Source organism: Staurois parvus, unplaced genomic scaffold (genome assembly GCF_062004578.1).
Source record: "Staurois parvus isolate SC_StPar_1 unplaced genomic scaffold, SC_StPar_1.0 ptg000221l, whole genome shotgun sequence".
Classification (NCBI taxonomy): domain Eukaryota; kingdom Metazoa; phylum Chordata; class Amphibia; order Anura; family Ranidae; genus Staurois; species Staurois parvus.
The window spans coordinates 571,617-588,631 of record NW_028318017.1 but is presented as its reverse complement, the minus strand read 5'-3'; the positions used below and the strand labels follow the sequence as shown (position 1 = coordinate 588,631).

The following is a 17,015-nucleotide window of genomic DNA, read 5'->3' as shown; positions in this document are numbered from 1 at the left end:
TAAAGAAATGACCTGGTAGGAGATCAGAGGAGCCATTTCCTAGTTCCCTTGAGGGTGGAATTGAAGACTCCTCAGAGACCAAGCTGCCTGATGTGGGCGGAGTCCTGGTTTGGGGGAACCAATCAGCTCCTGTCTAGTAATCCTCTTTGTCTTTGTATTTTAGTCCATGGCCGGGAGATGAGGAAAACCTCCGAGGATTGTCTCACTTTGTCTCCAGACTGGAAAGTAGAAGATGAGGACATCACACAGAATAGTCCAGGAGAAAACCCGGCTCCCTCCAATGTCCATCCGGCACCACCCAGTGTAGATGGACCATCGGATTCCTTGTATCCTGAGGAACCTCAGACTGTGCGGGACCGGGCCGGCCTTCCAACAGGGAAGAGCTTCTCCTGTACTGAGTGTGGGAAGGGGTTCCTTTATAAATCTGGTCTTAATAGGCATAAAATAACTCACACAGGGGAGAAGCCATATTCCTGTCCTGAGTGTGGGAAATGTTTTTCAGAGAAGTCCAGTCTTTACAGACATCAGAGATCTCACATGGGGAAGAAGCCATATTCCTGTCCTGAGTGTGGGAAATGTTTTTCAAACAAGTCCAATCTTTCCATACATCAGAGATCTCACACAGGGGAGAAGCCGTATTCCTGTCCTGAGTGTTGGAAATGTTTTTCAGAGACGTCCAGTCTTTACAGACATCAGAGATCTCACACGGGGGAGAAGCCATATTCCTGTACTGAGTGTGGGAAATGTTTTTCAGTAAAGTTTCATCTTAACACACATCAGAGATCTCACACGGGGGAGAAGCCATATTCCTGTCCTGAGTGTGGGAAATGTTTTTCACAGCAGTCCCATCTTTACAAACATCAGACATCTCACACAGGGGAGAAGCCATATTCCTGTCCTGAGTGTGGGAAAGGTTTTTCAGAGAAGTCCCGTCTTTACAAACATCAGAGATGTCACACGGGGGAAAAGCCGTATTCCTGTACTGAGTGTGGGAAATGTTTTTCAGTAAAGTTCTATCTTAACACACATCAGAGATCTCACACGGGGGAGAAGCCATATTCCTGTCCTGAGTGTGGGAAATGTTTTTCACAGCAGTCCCATCTTTACAAACATCAGAGATCTCACACAGGGGAGAAGCCATATTCCTGTCCTGAGTGTGGGAAAGGTTTTTCAGAGAAGTCCCGTCTTTACAATCATCAGAGATGTCACACGGGGGAAAAGCCGTATTCCTGTCCTGAGTGTGGGAAATGTTTTTCAAGTAACTTCAATCTTTCCAAACATCAGAGATCTCACACGGGGCAGAAGCCACTTTCCTGTCCTGAGTGAGGGAAATGTTCCTCACTGAAGTCCTGTCTTCCTGTACATCAGGGGTCCCACACAACCCTGGAGGTGTATTAGTGCCTTGAGTGCGGGAAATGTCTTCTAGATGAATGTTGCTGGACATCCCAGCTCTCATGTGGGGAAGAAGCCCCCCTGATATACACCTCAGATATACTCCATGGCTGATCTTCATCATGGAAGAAACAGTTGATAAGGAGATGAGAGGCCCCCAAAGACATGGATGGAATGCAGTCAATGTCGGGGTGCAGAGTGGTCAGTAGATCCTGGAAATGAAGGACACAACTTCAGCCCTTCTGGGGTTTCGGAGTTGCGTTTCCTGATAATGATATAGCGGGTTACAGAGCTAGAAGCCGGGAGAGCCCAGATCTCGTTATCGGGGAACTTTACACAGACAACAAGAACTTCTGAAGTTGATGTCCTTCATTTCAAGGCTCTACAGAACAGTGGTGACCCCGTAGCATCTCTCTGTCTTCAGTCCATCCTTCTCCCATCCCCCAACAGGAGGGAAGGAGAACTCCGCCCCAAACTAGGGGGGAACTTTCCTCTCATTATTTCCCTTTGCTTCTGTGTGGGTTTGGGTGTTTGGAGGAGTGCGGCACGAGAGGGAACACAGCTTGTTGTTCTATGTCTACATATGTGGTCTGGGTAGAGGGGATCCACCGGAAAATATTTCTACTCTTTGATTTTCTGCAAATCGTTTCTGTTTTCACTTTGAAGGGCGATATTATGTGTGGTTTGTAAAAGAGATTGGCCCAATAGATACCACCCCACTTAGAGAATAGATGGACTAATATGACCAGCATTCATTCAGCCATGTTACATGTTGGTCTTTTCATACAGGGATTTCCTATGATCATTGTCTCCATCTAGTGGCCATAATGTGGTATGGAACTGTTTCCTGATTTGAGGCATTTTGGAAGTAATACCTCATTATGGCCACTAGAGTGAGGGGTGGTGTCATACAATTACCGGAGATCACCTCCCCCAACATGTTATTAGTGTACTATGTGAGGGGTGGAGTCATACAAATACCGGAGATCACACCCCCCAACATATTATTAGTGTGCTATGTGAGGGGCGGTGTCATACAAATACCGGAGATCACACCCCCCAACATATCATTAGTGTGCTATGTGAGGGGCGGTGTCATACAAATACCGGAGATCACACCCCCCAACATATCATTAGTGTACTATGTGAGGGGCGGTGTCATACAAATACCGGAGATCACACCTCCAACATATTATGAGTGTACTATGTGAGGGGCGGTGTCATACAAATACCGGAGATCCCACCCCCCAACATATTATTAGTGTGCTATGTAAGGGGTGGAGTCATACAAATACCGGAGATCACAACCCCCAACATATTATTGGTGTACTATGTGAGGGGCGGTGTCATACAAATACCAGAGATCACACCCCCCAACATATTATTAGTGTGCTATGTGAGGGGCGGTGTCATACAAATACCGGAGATCACACCTCCAACATATTATTAGTGTGCTATGTGAGGGGCGGTGTCATACAAATACCGGAGATCACACCCCCCAACATATTATTAGTGTGCTATGTGAGTGGCGGTGTCATACAAATACCGGAGATCACCTCCCCCAACATATTATTAGTGTACTATGTGAGGGGCGGTGTCATACAAATACCGGAGATCACACCCCCCAACATATTAGTGTGCTATGTGAGGGGCGTTGTCATACAAATACCGGAGATCACACCCCCAACATATTATTGGTGTGCTATGTGAGGGGCGGTGTCATACAAATACCGGAGATCACACCCCCCCAACATATTATTAGTGTACTATGTGAGGGGCGGTGTCATACAAATACCGGAGATCACACCCCCCAACATATCATTAGTGTACTATGTGAGGGGCGGTGTCATACAAATACCGGAGATCACCCCCCAACATATTATTAGTGTGCTATGTGAGGGGGGTGTCATACAAATACCGGAGATCACACCCCCCCAACATATTATTAGTGTACTATGTGAGGGGGCTGTGTCATACAAATACTGGAGATCACACCCCCCAACATATTATTAGTGTGCTATGTGAGGGGCGGTGTCATACAAATACCGGAGATCACACCCCCCCAACATATTATTAGTGTACTATGTGAGGGGCGGTGTCATACAAATACCAGAGATAACCCCCCCAACATATCATTAGTGTGCTATGTTAGGGGCGGTGTCATACAAATACCGGCGATCACACACCCCCACATATCTTACAACGCTAGGCTTTTTGGTTTGAATCCCAACCACAGCAATGAATTTGGATGATCTCCGTGTGACTACCCTAACATACATGTGCTGGTGGCAGCATGTTTGCTTTCTGTTTAAATGATCCCTAGAATGTGAATTAGAATGAGGCCTTGTCTGTTCAAACACTTTTAAAGTAGCACCTTATGTGAATGTCAAACGATGGGATGAGATAAGGGCCTGGACTAATGATTGATTGGATAATGCTGGTTTACACTCCACCCCCTTTTTGGGAAGGTTTTTCAAACCATGAGAAGAGTGAGAGAAAAGGATTTAAACATAAAATAATGGCATGGAGTCCCCCCCCCCCCCCCCCCGCATATCCACAACAGACCCTTATCTGAGCATGCAGATACCGCATGCCTTCAAAGATTTATTTCCTTTGTTGGATTGCCTGCTTGGCTCACACTAGATGTGATTTAAATTTTGCTTTTTTTTCACCGTATTTTCTGTAGATTTACCAATGAGTTATTGCGTTTTCAATTGTGTTTTGCATTGCGATTTCTATTGTAGTCTATATGTGAAATCGCTACAAAATGCTGAAAAAGACAAGGACTACCTTTGAAATTGTGCTGCAGCAAATCGCTTACATTAAGACACTCACATCCACATTCATTAGATCCGATATCCGGTACAATTTCAATTCTCAAATCGCACCTGAAATTGTGCACCCTGGATGTGACTTGGCATTCGATTTGCATGCCCTGCGACTTGCAAATTGTATGCCAAATTGCACCCAATGTGACTGGGGGCTAACTCCACAGTCACATCAAAGCGGATTTTGAAGTGGTGCGACTTACACTACGGTCACATCATGGGACTTACAGTGAAGTCACATGATTTCAAAGTCGGGGGACATGCTGATTTAAAGTGCGATTTGCAACACATCTGACACAGATCTCTCTGCAAATCACATGAAAAGTAGTGTATTCATTATTTAGAAATTGTTGCAGCTCCAACCAAGTTTGAACCACACCAATATGAACGCTCTAATAGCAGTAACATTGAGTGCGGTTTGGCATGTGATTTGCATGACATGAGGCTTGCAAATCGTATGTCAAGTTGCACCCTATTGTCTGCTATTAGAGCGGTCACATGGGTGTGTTTCCGACACTGATTTCTATAGTAGTACATGTACTACTTTTGTGACGATTTGCATAGAGATCTGTCAGAAGTTTTTCAAATCGCAAGGAAATCGGCATCTTCACTGTACGTCGCATCATCAATTCAATTTACCAGTGTTGTGGTCCATCAATTGTTCGTTAATCATTTATTTTATTTTTTTAGTTATTTGCATAATTTCCCCCTTTTTTCCTTCCTCCTTTGGATCATAATCCATAAACTCTTCCATCTAGTGCAAGGTGGACGCTGTGCCCCTCCATCCCTCCTTGTGTTGTGTGATGGAGGTGTTGGTTCCTGGGCTCTCCATCCCGCAAGTGACAACGCAGTGAGCAGTAGACTGTGGCTGTGTGCAGCCGCCCTCCGTCTGTTCGGATGTACATATGGGCGGTTTCAGCGGCTTCTCGGTTGCACCTCCTGTGATATGCCCTCCAGTGACAAGTAAAGATGGCGGCTGGAATGCACTGAGCAGGCACCCTCTAGTGGTTACATACCGGCGTGCATTCCACCGCCATCTGAGCAGCCTCTGCTGTTGATTGATTGTTTGACGTTCCTCTCTCCACTGCCGTTGTTACAATTCTGACACATCGAACACAATACTTCCTCATAATATTCCTCTAAACCCATCTGATCACTTGGAAAGAGTTCTAAAGAGTTGCTGAAGCATTTTAAGAGCTCTAATAACATGGATTTAATGCAAATCACTCAGCAAAAGATCGATATGCTCTAATCACAATGTACAGGTAAAGCTGAATCATGGATTTATTACTACACCGTGTTCCAAATTATTCTGCAAATTCTATTTAAGTGTCACAAAGATGAAATCTTTTGTTTTTCAGTGTAACTCATGGATGGCATTGTGTGTCAGGGCTCTTTTGATCACTGAAAACAATCTGGGACATCTGTGATAATTAGATTGGCCGGTGAGCCCAATTTAAGGAAAAACTACTAAAGGAGGGTGTTCCACATTATTAAGCAGAGCACATTTTCAAGCAATATGGGGAAGAAAAAGGATCTCTCTGCTGCCAAAAAGAGTGAAATAGTTCGATGCCTTGGACGAGGTATGAAAAGATTCGATATTTCATGAAAATCTAAGCGTGATCATTGCACTATGAAGAGATTTGTGGCTGATTCAGAGCACAGACGGGTTGGTGCAGATAAAGGCACATTGAGGAAGATTTCTGCCAGATCCATGCATCGGATCAAGAGAGCAGCTGCTAAAATACCATTACAGAGCAGCAAACAGATATTTGAAGCTGCTGGTGCCTCTACACCTTGATGTCCGTGGGACTCCAGAGTCCTCCAGAGTCTTGCAACTGTGCATAAACTTTCTATTCGGCCACCACTAACCAATGCTCACAAGCAGAAACGGCTGCATTGGGCAGAAAAATACATGAAGACTAATTTTCAAACAGTCCTGTTCACTGATGAGTGCCGTGCAACCCTGGGTGGTCCAGATGGATGGAGTAGTGGATGGTTGGTGGACGGCCACCCTGTTCCAACAAGGCTGCAACGTCAGCAATGCGGTGGTGGAGTCATGTTTTGGGCCGGAATCATGGGAACAGAGCTGGTCGGCCCCTTTAGGGTCCCCGAAGGTGTAAAGATGACCTCTGCAAAGTATGTGGAGTTTATGACTGACCACTTTCTTCCCTGGTACAGAAGGAAGAACTATGCTTTCCATAATAAAATCATCTTCATGCATGACAATGCATCATCTCATGCTGCAAAGAATACCTCTGCATCAATGGCTGCTATGGGAATAAAAGGAGAGAAAGTCATGGTGTGGCCTACATCCTCCCCTGACCTCAATCCTTTTGAGAACCTTTGGAGCATCCTAAAGCAAAAGATCTATGATGGTGGGAGGTAGTTTACATCCAAACAGCAGCTCTGGGAGGCTATTCTGACATCTTGCAAACAAATTCAAGCAGAAACTGTCCAAAAACTCCCAAGTTCAATGGATGCAAGACTTGTGATCTGCTATCAGATAAGGGGTCCTATGTTACAATGTAACGTGACCGCTTCAAATGTTTACAAAGTTAAAATGTTGTTAAAAGTTTGATTGAAATAGCTTTTGATTTCAGTAAATATGCTGCAAACACAACAAATGACAAGTTTCAGTTCTTTACAACCTATAAAGTGTTTTGAAACTTCCTGTGCGGAATAATTTGGAACAAAAATCCTGTTATCATTAGGAGGTTTGTTCAATAAAATGTGAATTGTACTCTTAATAGCTGTAACCTGAGAATTCTGCCGACTGTTATTTACATCAATTATTGAGGGAAATGACAAAAATATCATTTGCATAATAACTTGAAACACAGTGTATTTGTATTTATACTTTTGTTATTAATTTCAGTGATCAACATCATTATTATATGGCAATTATGTACTGAGCATTATATATTATATTATATATATACACATATACATAAACACACACACATATATATATATATATATATACACACACACACATACATATAGACATATATATATATACACAGTTGTGTTCAAAAGTTTGCATACTCTGACAGAAATTGTGACATTTTGGTATTCATATTGAAAAAACGACTGATCTGCCAAAAAAACTGTCTTTTATTGGGATAGTGATCATATGAAGCCATTTATAATCACATAGTTTGGCTCCTTTTTATATCATAATGATAACAGAAATCCCACATATGGCCCGGATCAGAAGTCTCCGCCCCCGGATCAGAAGTCTCCACCCCCTGGAATGTTTGGCCTGGGTACAGACACACAAGGTGACACACACGGGTTACAATGCCAAATCAGCTTTGATGTGACCGCGGTGTAAGGCCTTTTTATGTTTGATTTCCTGAGTGTTTTTCCGATTTATGGGAAATGCCGCATACTAGCAAAAGTGAATTGACATTTTCAGTATTGCATGCAAGATGTGGTCATGTGACTGCCTTAACTCATGCGATAATCTGGATTGAATTGTGCCCATAGGGCCAAGAAATATTGCCAATAGGGTTCCCTTTCACATCCCTGTTCAATGTTCTGTTGTATGCTGCACAGGTACACTTCACTGTGGCTTTCTTTCTGACTCTGATTTGTGGGGCCTGTATACCAAGGGCTAACGCAGGTGGGAAGAGGATTCATCAGGTGAAAACACTTTCTCTGACCCAATGAATGACAGTGGTGGGTGTGGCCTACCTTATATAAAGAGATGCAGTTGGGGCTGATTTTTTTTCCTTGCACAGGCTACATTATTTCTGCAAGTCCTTGTCTGTGGTGGTTTGGGGAGGAAGAGATATTGTGGTGAATTGCCCCAGGCCACACTCACGCTGTGTTTGGGGGAGGAAGAAATATTGTGGTGACTTGCCCCAGGCCACACTCACGCTGTGTTTGGGGGGGAAGAGATATTGTGGTGAATTGCCCCAGGCCACACTCACGCTGTGTTTGGGGGGGAAGAGATATTGTGGTGAATTGCCCCAGGCCACACTCACGCTGTGTTTGGGGGAGGAAGAGATATTGTGGTGAATTGCCCCAGGCCACACTCAGGCTGTGTTTGGGGGGGGGAAGAGATAGTGTGGTGAATTGCCCCAGGCCACACTCACGCTGAGTTTTGATGTGGGCTGTAAATGTTTTGCATGTTCTTACTTCTCATGTGTGTTTGTGTGTTATTGTACAATGATTGTGTTTATTATCTTTGCATTGTAATCCTAACACATGTCCATTGCTCTGCTCTTCCAAGTTTGCTTCATTTAGACTGAAATGCAGTTTTCAGACAAACATGGTGAGAAATGTATGTGTGGGGGATTTGGGGAGGTGGGAGGTGTTATTTTGGCATGTATGTATTTTTATATTGATATTTTGATCTGCAGCTTGTTTTGTGGATAGATAAGCCTAATACGTGATTTATATTAACTGTTTGTTTCCTGCTGTAACCTGTGAAAGCACAGTTCATTAGAAGTATAATCTTTTAGATTGTAAGCTCTTATGAGCAGGACTGTTCTATTTTAGCAACATCAATCCTGCTTTTTTTTTTACCAAGAAATTAAATGTACCTACTTGTTGTTGCTGTCCAAATAAATGTGGAATGTGTATTTGATCAATAAACATTTGGACTATGTATTTTTTTTTGGGGGGGGGGGTTATTTCATGTTCTAGTTGAATGTAGCACAGTGGCTAAATTGTTAGCACTTCTGCCTGGTAGTACTAGGGTTGTTGGTTCAAATCCCAACCATGGCACCTCCTGCCTGGAGTTTGCATGTTTTCCCTGTGTCTGTGTGGGTTTACTCTGGGTACTCCTGTTTCCTTCCACACTCTAAAGACATGCTGGTAGGTTAATTGGATCCTGTCAAAATTGGCCCTAGTGTATATATATATGAATGTAAGTTAGGGACCTTAGATAGTACGCCCCTTAAGGGTTAGGGACTGATGTGAATTTACAACATATATATGTAAAGCACTGTGTAAATTGACAGCACTATACAAGTACCATAAATAAATGTACTAGCACCCCTAACACTTATTGTTGTTAGCTATATAATATGCTCAAATCTTCCTTGTTAGAGCGCACATGTGCAAGTATGTCCAAACTAACCAACCAAAAGCCCCCTATTGCACCACAAGACCATGTTATGTACCAATGAATAGGTCGTGTTCAATGTGCAGCTAGCTATTCTTTTTCTACAATCCTCTTAACAGTAATAAATTGGGCCTCCAATTTATGTTGACTTTGGGCCTTTACTGGCAAATATATATTCGCCAATGTCATATACACAGTATAGCTGCAAGCATACATTCACCAATGTCATATACACAGTAGAGCTGCAAGCACACATTCACCAATGTCATATACACAGTATAGTTGCAAGCATACATTCACCAATGTCATATACACAGTATAGCTGCAAGCATACATTCACCAATGCCAAATCCACAATAGAACTGCAAACATATATTTGCAAATGTCATATACACAATGGAGCCGCATGTAAAATTGCTATGGTGCACAAATCAACGCCAAGACGGCTGTTGGAGGAGCAGCTGTCATACCGGAAATACGCCATGACGTTGGCGGAAGGACGTTTGCACACACCCGGAAGTGGAAGTGGGGAATGTGAGTGGATGGGAGTGTAGCTAGGAGAGTTTAGTGGTCATTTACAAGTCTATGTTTTAGTTTTGTGAATTGTTCTTTTGTGGAATTCCAGACCACATCTGGACATGGCGAGATCGCTGTTCTCCACCGAGGAGCTGATCCTCATTGGCCGGGGAAACATTACTAATAATTGTTGTATTTTCAGTTTAAAACATGTCCAATTCCTAGACACATTGAGGTACATAGCAGAGGTTCAAGGTTCTTCCTAACTATACAGGTGGCATAGACACAAGCATACACCCAGGGCCACTGTTAGATATCACGGGGCCCCGTACAGCATACCCGACAGCCCCCCACCGCCAGAGAAAATATCCAAATTATATTTATTATTATTATAATAATAATAGCGTGGGAATCAGTGGTTTGCAAGCAACCTATGTTAAACTATGGAAATGCTGCAGGTCATAATTTGATAAGCATATGGGTGCAGGTGTACAGCCCTGAACACAGACAGTGAGCATTCAGGGCCACTTCCCCACGCCTTCACACCTGTCAGATGACAACCTGTGTTCATACAGCTGCTGTGTCCCCATAGAGCATTTTGGATGTGGTTTTGGTGTGTTCCACTGCATTTTGAATGCGTTTTTTGTGTGTTCCAATGCATTTTGGATGTGTTTTTGGTGTGTTCCAGTGCAGTTTGGATGCATTTTTGACATGTTCCAGTGCATATTTTTATGCATTCCAGTTAATTTTTCCCCCTCTCTTTTTCTAAAATTTAATTAGGGACATGTGCGTTTTAGTGCGTTCCAGGGCGTTTTATCGTGTTCCAGTACAGTTCTATGCATAAACAATGCAGCCTGGTTGACTTTTTTGGCAGCACCTGCAACGCACTGGAACTGCAAGCGCTGATGTGAACTATGACATTGACAACCATATAACCTTCTTTCTGTGCATTTTGGATGCAAAAAAAGCAACTGAAACACATGTAGTATAATCTGGCCCTAAAGGTTATTATAGGTCAGGGAACGGGACTGACCAGGAATTGTGAATTCAATCAGACTAGTGGTGATATACAATCAGGAATCCTATAATGATGTGAGATCTGAGCTGGAGGTGATAGGAAATGAGACACATTAACAAGATCAATAAATAGTTACATACAAAGAGTGGGGCGGGGATACATAGATTGGCAGATGGAACAGGTGATGACGGGGGGGTGGGGGAGGGGAACAGGTGATGACAGGGGTGGGGGAGGGGAACAGGTGATGACAGGGGTGGGGGAGGGAACAGGTGATGACAGGGGGGTGGGGGACAGGTGATGACAGGGGGGTGGGGGAGGGGGACAGGTGATGACAGAGGGGGTGGGGTCAAGATGTATAAGGAGAGAGATTTAAGGGCTCTTTCACACGTGACTTTATTTCTAACTCTTGCCGTACGCCCCTATAGCATTAGACAGGTGTCTGGGAAGCGTTTTTAATGCGCCTCAAATGCTCCCAAATACCCTATGTGCGGTTTTCAGGCATGTGATAAGCATTTACCAAGCGTTAAAACTGCGCCACAAATGCCTGTAATGAAGTTAAATGGTATTGACGCTCTGAAAACGCCTCACAACCACACCACAAACGTCTGCCAGGCATTTGAGGAGCGGCACCATAGACTTGAATGGGAGGCTTCAACTCCTCCTGACTCGACATGAGGCACCAGTTTTGCCATGATGCAATCCTAACGCTTCAGTGTGAACAGTGCTGTGTGCTGCCATGTGCAGAATTTTCATAGGCATTTGAGAAGCTTAAAAAACACTTCCCAAATGCCTGTCTGATGCCTGCTGACAAAGCTAGTGTGAACACAGCCTTAGAGAAAATAAAGTTGTAATGAAATATAAACAGAAGGAAAACTGAAAGTTTCAAACTTGTCAGAATAACAGGACACGGACGATTTTGACTATCGCCCGATTTTCCCGGCAATAATGGGCAAATCGGCCAATTGTTTTACCGATAAAAATATGCGCATGAGCCGTGTCATGCAAGAAGAAGAAAAAGAAGAAGAAGAATTCCAGTCCGCTATTATATTTTATATGAAAAGTCTTGCGGTTGTAACAATGTATCTATTTGTATCCAAATAAAAACATTTGTATCCGAAATGGATACAAATGGATACATTGTTGCAACTGCAAGACTTTTCATGTAAAATATAATAGCGGAGCTCTCTGCAGGGACAGAAGTAAAAATGCCGGCCATAGAAGGGACGAAAATCGGCCAATTTTTTTATTGAACGATCAATTTTTCGTTTTAAAAAAACGACTGGTTTTTGACCCATCTATGGCCTGCATAAGACCAGAAACTCAGACATATACTAGGCCCAATTAACCTAACAGAATGTCTTTGAAGTGTTGGCAGAAACACACCCGTGCAGAAAAAGCATACAAACTGGGATGCAAACAGGTGCAGCCGTGACTGGGAGTAGAACCCATGACCCAAGTGCTGTAAGTTCTGAGTTCTAACCCCTAAGCCACTGGAGGAGACAGAGTTTGAGCTGCAATGTAGAATAGTTACATGGTTTACAAATAATGATAGAGCGAGCGCTGGTCAAATTATATAGACTACTAAAATGGTATTACACAAGATCAATATAAATCTAGGTATAGATATGAAGGTAGCAGCTAGCACTCAGGGTATTGGCAACAGTCCCAGAACAGAAATATGTTACCGTAATAGTGCAGCGCTATAAATGTATGTTATCAATCATCAACGCATGGAAAATAAAAAAAAGTGCAAATAAGTGCAATAATGATGTAAACTGGTAAACGGTGCTAAAAAAGTTCATCTAATCATTCCTGAATAATGGAATGTCCTTCATGTGAGAGTACCAACTCAGAGAGTGCCTATGAATGGCACGTGTGGTACTTATTTGCACGTTTTTGATTTTACATCCGTTTATGATTGATAACATGCATTTATAGCGCTGCACCATTACTTTAACATAGAACAGTTACATGATTAAAGAGAAGGAAGATATATCATTATATTGGGAAATTAGAACTATACATTCCCAATTATTTGAGATATAAGTGTGAAAATGTTTAACATTTGAAAATAGAATGTATGACATTCATTAGGAAATGCATTAGTTGGTCGATCATTTTGGAGAAACAGCAAAAAAAAAAAAAAAAATATATATATATATAGGTGTACTTTTACTTTAAATTATAAGTATTCTCATATGCGAACAGAAAAAGGCCAACAAAGCCTGTGGTTGTGCGCCACCTAACGAACATATTTGCACCTAAAAATGTGCCAGACACGATTCCACATTTACTAACAGGAAAGAGTCTACAAGTAGACGCTTTTCAATGAGTTTGCTAGACGCCTTTCAGAAGACTGACAGGTCTAGAGTGTTTGAATTGAGTCTGCCTGAATGTTCAGCGTCTGCTGGTAGACTCAATTTTTAGTAAATTAGGGCCTATAACTCTCCTACACACTGAATCATAGACACTGATTGGGGTTATTGTACCCAAGAAATGGAGCAGAATACACCTTTGCCTACATTTATAAGGAAAGACTATTTATTTGTAAAAACAAGAAACAAGAAAAACTGGTAAAAAGTGGTGTTTAAATACCACCAAAATAAGTATCTATTTGTGTGAAAAAAATGATAAAAATATAATTTGGGTACAATGTTGCATGACTGTGTAATTATCATTCAAAGTGTGAGAGCGCTGATAGTTACCAGTCAGCCTGGGCAGGAAGGGGGGGGGAAGTGTCCGGTATACAGGAGGTAGAACCATTTTTTTTTAAACAGACCTCTAAGTGTTTGTGAAATCTCCCACCACAAAATGTACTCAGCCAATGACAGGTCAGGACTCCATTTTTATTCTTCTCCTGTCATCAGTGGCCAACCCGGTCCCACACTTCATCCATGTCTTTGGGGACCTCTGATCTCCTTATGAACTGTTTCTTCCATGATGAAGATCAGCCATGGAGTATATCTGAGGTGTATATCAGGGTGTGCTTCTTCCCCACATGAGAGCTGGGATGTCCAGCAACATTCATCTAGAAGACATTTCCTGCACTCAAGGCACTAATACACCTCCTGGGTTTTGTGGGACCCCTGATGGACAGGAAGACAGGACTTCAGTGAGGAACATTTCCCTCACTCAGGACATGAAAGTGGCTTTTCCCAATTGTGAGATCTCTGATGTTTGTAAAGATTGGATCTATGTGAAAAACTTTTCCCGCACTCAGGACAGGAATATGGCTTTTCCCCCGTGTGAGATCTCTGATGTGTGTGAAGATTGGATATCTGTGAAAAACATTTTCCACACTCAGAACAGGAATATGGCATCACCCCCGTGTGAGATCTCTGATGTATGGAAAGATGGGACTTCCGTGAAAACAATTTCCCGCACTCAAGACAGGAATACGGCTTCTCCCCCGTGTGTGATCTCTGATGTCTGCAAAGACTGGACTTCACTGAAAAACATTTCCCGCACTCAGGGCAGGAATATGGCTTCTCCCCCAAGTGAGACCTCTGATGTTTGTAAAGATTGGATATCTGTGAAAAACATTTTCCACACTCAGAACAGGAATATGGCATCACCCCCGTGTGAGATCTCTGATGTGTGGAAAGATGGGACTTCAGTGAAAAACATTTCCCGCACTCAGGACAAGAATATGGCTTCTCCCCCGTGTGTGATCTCTGATGTCTTAAAAGACTGAACTTCACTGAAAAACATTTCCCGCACTCAGGACAGGAGAAGCTCTTCCCTGTTGGAAGGCTGGACCGGTCCCGCACATTCTGAGGTTCCTCAGGATACGAGGACTCCGATGGTCCATCTACACTGCGTGGTGCCCGATGGACATTGGAGGGAGCCGGGTTTTCTCCTGGACTATACTGTGTGATGTCCTCATCTTCTACTTTCCAGTCTGGAGACAAAGTGAGACAATCCTCGGAGGTTTTCCTCATCTCCCGGCCATGGACTAAAATACAAAGACACAGAGGATTACTAGACAGGAGCTGATTGGTTCCCCCAAACCAGGACTCCGCCCACATCAGGCAGCTTGGTCTCTGAGGAGCTTACAATTCTAGCCTCAAGGGAATTAGGAAATGGCTCCTCTGATCTCCTACCAGGTAATTTCTTTATTCATGGACCTTAGTCAGAGAGTGAGGAAACAACCAGAACTGTCTATTATAGGAGGGACAGTGATGAGGGGATTATAGGACGAGGGTCCCCACCCCCTCTATCACTCATCGCCATCTTCCCAACACAAGACGTACATAGTGTGGGGGTCAGCAGTATGTAATATACAATATAAATGTTATAGTATAAGGGTCAGGACTCATAATATTGGTATTCAGTAATCAGTGGAAGATTACATTTTTACTTGAGACAAGTTGCAGAGGTCCCACACCGCTGCCTCCCATCTCCTGAGACTGCACTCAGAGCAAGTATCTCTGGGAGAATTGTTCTGTCACAGATCTTGCTAGACCCGGGCATGGGACAGAAGACCCAAATCACATGCCCCCCGCTGCTTAGGTCTAGTAATGTCTATGGTGAAAATCAACATTTTGCTGCCAGCTGAACCCTAGAACCTCCATAAATCCAGTCTAGATACATAAATTGTGTCTGCAGCACAGAGAAGGAAGATTATCCGAGAGAAATCCAGGAATACAGGATGGGGAACACAGCTCAGGAAAGTGACCAGGGGATTACAGGCTGATATCACCCAGTCCCCGCCCTACTCTGGACCAATCAGTGAGCAGTATGGGTGGAGGAATGGATTTAGTGTTCATGACCCACCTGTGCTGATCTCTGTAGGAGTGTCCTCCTCTAAAAATGTCCCCGTTATTCCATCCTCCTCCATAGACTGCTGATCATCCCTCACATACGCCTCTTCTTCTTCTGCTTTCACCTCAAATTCTATATCGATTGGATCTCCACTCTAAATCAAGGAAATGAGAGAAAATATTATCCGTAAAATAAAAACTCACATGAAATATCCACACATCATTTCCAAAAGTCCATGTTCTAGATGTTCTGTCCTTCCAACATTGAAATGGTGAGCGATGGTGTGATCTTCCTGTGTGGAATCCCGGGAATACAGAGGATGGGGACATCTCTCTGGTGGGTTCCTGTAGCTGGATGACTCCACCATGGTGTCCTGGTACAGATCTTTGTGTTCTTTTTGAAGCTCTGACTCCTCCATCCCCCCATCCTCATCCTCCTTTATCTCTCCTTTAACCTCAACTTTAGAATCTCTCAGGTTTCCACTCTGAATATATAATAAAAATGACATCAATGGTAACAATGCAGATAATGTACAGATCCTAATGATACTATCAGTGATTGTTCCTCATCTACCTGATGATGGTGAGGGATGGTGTGACCTTCCTGTGTGGAATCCCGGGAATACAGAGGATGGGGACATCTCTCTGGTGAGTTCCCATGACTGGATCCATCTGTAGGAAACACACACACTGACTGAATCCATTGTTTCTATGTGTTTATCAGATGATGGGGGATCTAGGTGGATCCTCTGTACTGCTCTCTCCTTTACAATAAAGTCTCCTCTTACCCGGTGATGTGAGGGGCGGCTGATTGTCCATCATGACGTCCTTGTAGAGATCCTTGTGTCCTTCTAAATACTCCCACTCCTCCATGGAGAAATAGACAGTGACACCCTGACACCTTATAGGAACCTGACACACACAATGATACAGTCACCATCCAGACACATCCCTTGTCTGTTACTGGAGAATGTCCCAGAATTCCCGGCACCGCTCACCTCTCCTGTCAGCAGCTCAGTGATCTCTCTGGTGACTTCTAGAATCTTCTTCTTCTTTCTCTCTTCTATCAGGGAGGGAGGTGGAGGCAATGTGATGTCATATGATCTCCAGACTTCACAGGAGGAAAACTCTACATCTGAACACAAAGAGTCACATCAAATGATATTCCCAGAATCCTCCTCACCTCTCCATTCAGGTCTCCATTTTATTAAAGCCCCACTTCAGGCTGAGGTATAATTCCCCCCCACAGGACCCCCACACTACGCAGGGTATAGGCTTGTTGCAGCATTCTGATGTCATTACATACAACGCAGGACCAACAGTCCCACTTTACATGTGAGGATACCAAGGGGCCCCACATCCTAAGAGCATCAGAAAAAATCAGATGGAGGGACATTGGGAGGAGGAGCTGTGAGGTCAGT

General features: G+C 43.4%; 2 protein-coding genes across 3 annotated transcripts in view; one reads left to right on the top strand and one right to left on the bottom strand.

The window, feature by feature from the left end:
- The window catches only part of LOC149460717 (uncharacterized), a 45,774-nt gene extending 36,949 nt beyond the window's left edge, over positions 1-8,825 (top strand). The window contains exon 3 of the mRNA XM_089679327.1: positions 458-8,825. Within this exon, the coding sequence (XP_089535453.1) occupies positions 458-1,326 (869 nt within the window). The 3' untranslated portion in view covers positions 1,327-8,825. The remainder of the gene's footprint in view (positions 1-457) is intronic.
- LOC149460716 (uncharacterized) overlaps positions 1-16,099 on the bottom strand; it is a 242,625-nt gene extending 226,526 nt beyond the window's left edge. The window contains exons 1-2 of one of the 2 annotated variants that reach the window (XM_089679298.1): positions 15,608-16,086; positions 13,351-14,786 (exon numbers count right to left, since the gene is read on the bottom strand). In XM_089679298.1, the coding sequence (XP_089535424.1) occupies positions 13,960-14,786; positions 15,608-15,671 (891 nt within the window). In that variant the 5' untranslated portion in view covers positions 15,672-16,086 and the 3' untranslated portion in view covers positions 13,351-13,959. Of the gene's footprint in view, positions 1-13,350; positions 14,787-15,607 lie in introns of those variants that run through there. The other variant, XM_089679297.1, reaches the window with a different exon arrangement.
- Between the last annotated feature and the right edge of the window lie 916 nt (positions 16,100-17,015).